Genomic DNA, 5,026 nt, shown 5'->3' with positions numbered 1-5,026 from the left:
GATTTCATTGTGGATTTCATCCTGCATGTGTCTGTGCTATGACAGTGCCAATGTATGCCACCAGGAAGGGTGGTAGCTCACTCCGAAGAACTCAAGCAGCTCCCTCTTCTTTTTTGGCTCAGGTATCTATATGATATTTGTAAAGCTTCAACATGGTCATCATTGTATAATTTTACAAGACTCTGTGCTATATCCCAGCAATCCAGGAATGATGTGAAATTTGGGTGAGTAGTTCAGTTCAGGTAGACACTGAAACCCTTTTCCAGTCTCAGTAGACTGAATGGAATGGACATCTTCAATCACTGAAGAAAAACTGTTCTGTAACCATTCTTCAAGATGTCCACATGTCAATTCCATGACCCACCCACCTTCCTCTCTAAGTGTGCTAAAGGCACATGAGCTGCAACAAGTGGTACTGTCAAGGGGAAAAGATCTCTGGCTCTGGTGCACTAGGCATGCACACACCTGAAACAGAATGGACCTGTGCAACACATTTCAAAGAACAACAGCTATAGAAGAGGTAGTAAGTTTTTATTTTTATTTTTATTTATTTTTTTTTCCCCCCTCATAGGCCACAAATTCAGTAAAAATTTCTGATCGTTACTGTTCCTGGACAGATTTGAACCTGGAAACTAGGTGTAAGATTGAATTTGCCATTACTAGTCATTAAGCTACTCCTCCTTTGACTTTCTAATGTTGTTTAGTTGTTAGCCTTGATAGACGGTATCAGCCCTCAATCATCCAAGTATCCATCAGCTATACTGAAGGGTACCAGTTTAGAGCAAGAGATTTCTTATCCAGTTTTCTTCTTCAGATGCTATTATTAATGAAAACTACAACTACCTGAAAGGATTCCTAGAAGATTTGTCCCCTCCAGAACGAAGTACACTCATCCAGGACTGGGACACAGCGGGGCTGGTTTATTTGGACTACATCCGGGTCATCGAGATGCTTGACAGGATTCAGCAGGTAACTGTGTAAAAATTCTGGTTCTTTCAGAGTTCATCCCAACAGAGTTTCTGTTTATTTTTAAAATAGCTGTATGTTCACTGTTTAGTAAACCCTTAGATACTCCTTCCCAGACATGGGCATGTCAGTTGTCTCTTGCATATATTTGGACACTTAGAAATATACTTGGGGTTTCACAGAATAAGTGGTCTCTGCCCTGAAGAAGTCTTAATTCAATATGACAGAATCAGGTGAGGGGAAGGAAAGAGAGAAAGGGTAATGATGACAAAATCATGTGTTTACCAATGGGGAACCCACACATCTCGATGGTGCTACTGCTTTACGTTTTCCTCCCTCTCTTTTTTTTGCAAGTTGGACAACACAAGTTAGTTTTCATCTGCTCCTTACAAACATGCTGCAAAACTAAAACTCCTTTGTGTTGATGGGTTCTTTGGCTTGGATTGGCACAGTCAAGAACTTCAGACTTTATATTCTCTGCTAAGATATTTGTTCTAACTCTTATTGGCATGGTAGCCTGGTACAGGAGGCCCCAAAGAGCCTACAAATTGTTCTTTTTAATTGATGCCGTTCTACTGTGTAATTGACTGACTGTCTTGGGTTTGCTTTCAGCTGGATTGTTCTGCATACGAGTTGGAGAGGCTACATACCAAAGTGACATCTCTATGCAATAGGATAGAACAGATACAGTGCCACAATGCCAAGGACCGATTGGCTCAGTCTGGTAAGGCTGTTTGTACAGTGTCCGTGCGTGGCAATGCACACAGGGAGATAGTCAAGCTTCTCAAGGCAGGGATCGTACAACTAGGGTTGTAAAGGTTAACCAGTAAGCATAGTCTTATTGGTTAACCGCCTTAACTGTTAACTCCGTGCCGGCTGGAGGGTGGTGGCACCCAGCTGAGTGGCCTCCGCCTTTAAATGGTTAATCATTTAAAGAATGTATTTTAATTGTTTAAATAGTTTAACTTTGCATATGGTATTTGCATCTCAACTTACAACCTAACCTGACTAGTACTGGCCATCTCACCATAATGCCAGAATTTTGCTTTGGCTTGCATTTCCTGCTGTAGGGCTGGCAGCCTTGGCTGGTGCAGGTGATACATGTAAAGCAGCTACGACAGCAACATTTATCTGGCATTTTATCTTACACTTTTTAGTTTACTGTTCATCTGTGGCTAATCTGATAGGTGTGCTGTCCCAATGGCCTGTCAGTATTAAGTCCCTGTAGGGTTCTAGAGAGACTCAAACAGCCTGCATACAAAGCTACTAATACTGGTACAAAATAAATTGGTGATTCTCAGTACCACCATGAACGTAACCACTCAGCTGCCAGATTGTGGTAAATGACTGACAACCTTCTGTGTCTTTAGTCATAGCCACAAAGGTGCTGCAGTACCCTGCATGCTACTTGCCACTTTTCTCCTCCTGCCTTTGGAGATTTGCCTTTGTGCCCATTTAACTAGGGCCATCAGCAACTAGCTGTCAATGGTAGGTTTCTTCAGCCTTGGTATTCTACCCACTTGCAGTCTAATTCAAGCAGCCACCTAGAGACGTAAGAGTTAGTCACAGAATTTAAGGCTAGAAGGGGACAACCAGATCATCTAGCCTGACCTCTGGCCACCAACCCCACCCAGCACCTGTACACTGGTCTCCTTTCAGTTATTGAGTTTTTAAAGTATTACAGCCTCCAGGAGAACAGACTATTATGGGACACAGGGAGAGAATAAGAGGGACCTAGGTGCACCAGTGAGTGATTCCTGGAATATTCTAATTGTAGAGCCACTTAAGTTGAATGCCACCACTCTGTCCAAAGGTATTAGCTCTCCAGAAGTGCCCTGAGCACCCAAGAGTAGGTTAAGGCTACATCTTCCCTGAAGAAGAGATTCACTCTGGGATAACTAATACATGTTCACTCGCCCACTGTGAAAACATAAAGCAGACAGGGCCCTTCAGTTTTACGATGAGATCAAGTAGTAGAGGTCCCGTACAGCCTGGGGTATGGGGCTGACCTTGCCTAGCTAGCTTGTGGTAAACACTACCAGTGCCTTGTTTCTCCACTCCAGATTTTACAGCGAGGTAATTACCCAGGAATAGTTACCTTGCTGTAAAAAGATGGAAAAACCCCCAAACACCTTTTTTTTCAGTGGGAAAAAAAAGCCTAGGTTCCCTGGTGGGAGCAGGCAGCATTGAAGAGCTCCGTGATCAGAGCAGTGGAATGCTAAAGGAAGTATTTGATTGGACACACAAGCTGCCTGACTCCAGATTTGGCCTTTGCACTGCTGTTTATATTTAACTCCTGATGGAGAGGAGGTTTTCAAATACTCAGCCTGTTAGACCTCTGCTACCTTCAGTCTTCTGTGTGGAAGGTGGCTAAATTCTCACGGATTCTCTGCTCACTTGCAGATATGGCCAAACGTGTTGCTAACCTGCTGCGGGTGGTCCTGAGCCTACAGCATTCTCCTGAACCTGCCTCTGACTCCACGCCTGACGTGCAGCGAGTCCCACTTCGCCTGCTTGCTCCCCACATTGGCCGGCTTCCCATGCCAGAGGACTATGCCTTGGAGGAGCTGCGCAGTCTCACACAGTCGTATCTACGAGAACTGACTGTGGTGACTCAGTGAGGCCTGCTTGCTTCTACAGACGGACTCTTTTTTTATCATTTGTTGACCTTTACCCTTGATTTCGGGGTAAACCTCCCCATGGCAGCAGTCTCTGTAGCCACATAGAGCTTTTCTGTAGAGGCGCAAAGTGGCTCCATGTGTGGGCTAATGCAGGAATTTTTGTAACCTGGGGGCAGAGTAAGACTTGGACCTCTTTGGTGAGCATCCTCAACTCCATGACAGCTTTTCTAGAGCTAATAAAGCACTTCTTGCAGAACCCATCTGCAAGCCAGATTGTACCTGTGGAGGAAAAGTGATAGTTTGTACGTTTGGTCTCTTGGCAGATAATTACTAATCTCATTAGCTACAGCACAGAGGACAGTGAAGCACGCTTCAGGACAGTGATTTGGAATGGACAGACTCAAATCTAGCGGTGCTGTACCAGTTAAGCAGATGAACTGTTGGTGTCTGAACCAACTGGATGGCTTTTTAAACTGAGCTTTGTTTAATGGGTTTGTTCTGTGGGTGGGGGAGTAGAGGATTGTAACTTCTCTAAAGCCAGGGTATAGAGAGTGGGGTTCTCCCTCTGTTTTAGTAGGGAGGATGGAAACCTGCAAATGTGTAAACCCCCTTGTTTTAAAAGGCAAGAAAGGAAGCTTCTCTGAGTCAGGCCAGAGGGAGCTGATGCAGGAGTTGCATGTGCCTTATGGTCTGTTCTGGCCTCTGAAGGAAACAGGCCCAATGTCAGTTTATCCGTGTGTAGTTTATTGCAAGCCTTCAATAAAACAAAGGAACTTTGTCTTGAAATGCTGGGTTTCATGAATCCAGGCCAGGTGCTTCTAATTGAGAGCGAACTCTGTGCTAGAATTAGAACACCATCAAGGAGGCTGGCTCACCTGAAAAGCAAATAACCTGGTTATCGAAGGCTTTGGCATTTTTAAACTGGCTCAAGTTTTTTTAAAAGCAGCTGTATGTGGGGTGGCTCCTTGTGTAGATTCAGGTACACAGCATTTACTGCACACTCTCACATTGCATCAGGCCTGTTTTTCACTAAAGGAAGCAGCTGCTCAAATCAGTCCATGTGACAAATTGTTTTTAGCCCAGAACATGCTGTTTTGTTGGTGTTTGCTGTGTAGCTGGATTACATCATTGAACAGATGTCATCAAGCATAAGAACATCCTGCGAGTGAACTGCTGGTAACATCCAATTTACTATAGTTTGTACAGTCTTCACTTTTACTGTGTTTAGAAACTGATTATTTTTGGAAAAATAAAGCTTGTCTATTGGTCTACTCTGTAATACTGCTGTCTGCCCACAGCCAGCCAATCACTGATAACGCTGGCAGACAATGAGGTTTAACCTGTTAGGTGCTTCTACAGATTGGCTCATCAAGGGTCTTTATGCATGTGGATTATGTAAAGGTTTTTATTAAAATTATAAATAAATGATCTAGATTATT

At 43.8% G+C, this 5,026-nt stretch overlaps 1 protein-coding gene across 1 annotated transcript; it reads left to right on the top strand.

The window, feature by feature from the left end:
* The first annotated feature begins 795 nt into the window (after window positions 1-795).
* Window positions 796-5,026, top strand: LOC120392644 (nuclear pore complex protein Nup98-Nup96-like). The gene is made up of 3 exons (XM_039517406.1): window positions 796-969; window positions 1,579-1,690; window positions 3,370-5,026. Exons 1-3 carry the CDS (start codon window positions 949-951, stop codon window positions 3,585-3,587), a joined length of 351 nt encoding a protein of 116 aa, XP_039373340.1. The 5' UTR covers window positions 796-948; the 3' UTR covers window positions 3,588-5,026.

The sequence above is a fragment of the Mauremys reevesii genome, unplaced genomic scaffold, assembly GCF_016161935.1.
Source record: "Mauremys reevesii isolate NIE-2019 unplaced genomic scaffold, ASM1616193v1 Contig108, whole genome shotgun sequence".
In the NCBI taxonomy this organism is placed as follows: domain Eukaryota; kingdom Metazoa; phylum Chordata; order Testudines; family Geoemydidae; genus Mauremys; species Mauremys reevesii.
This window is presented reverse-complemented; position numbering and strand designations above follow the sequence as displayed.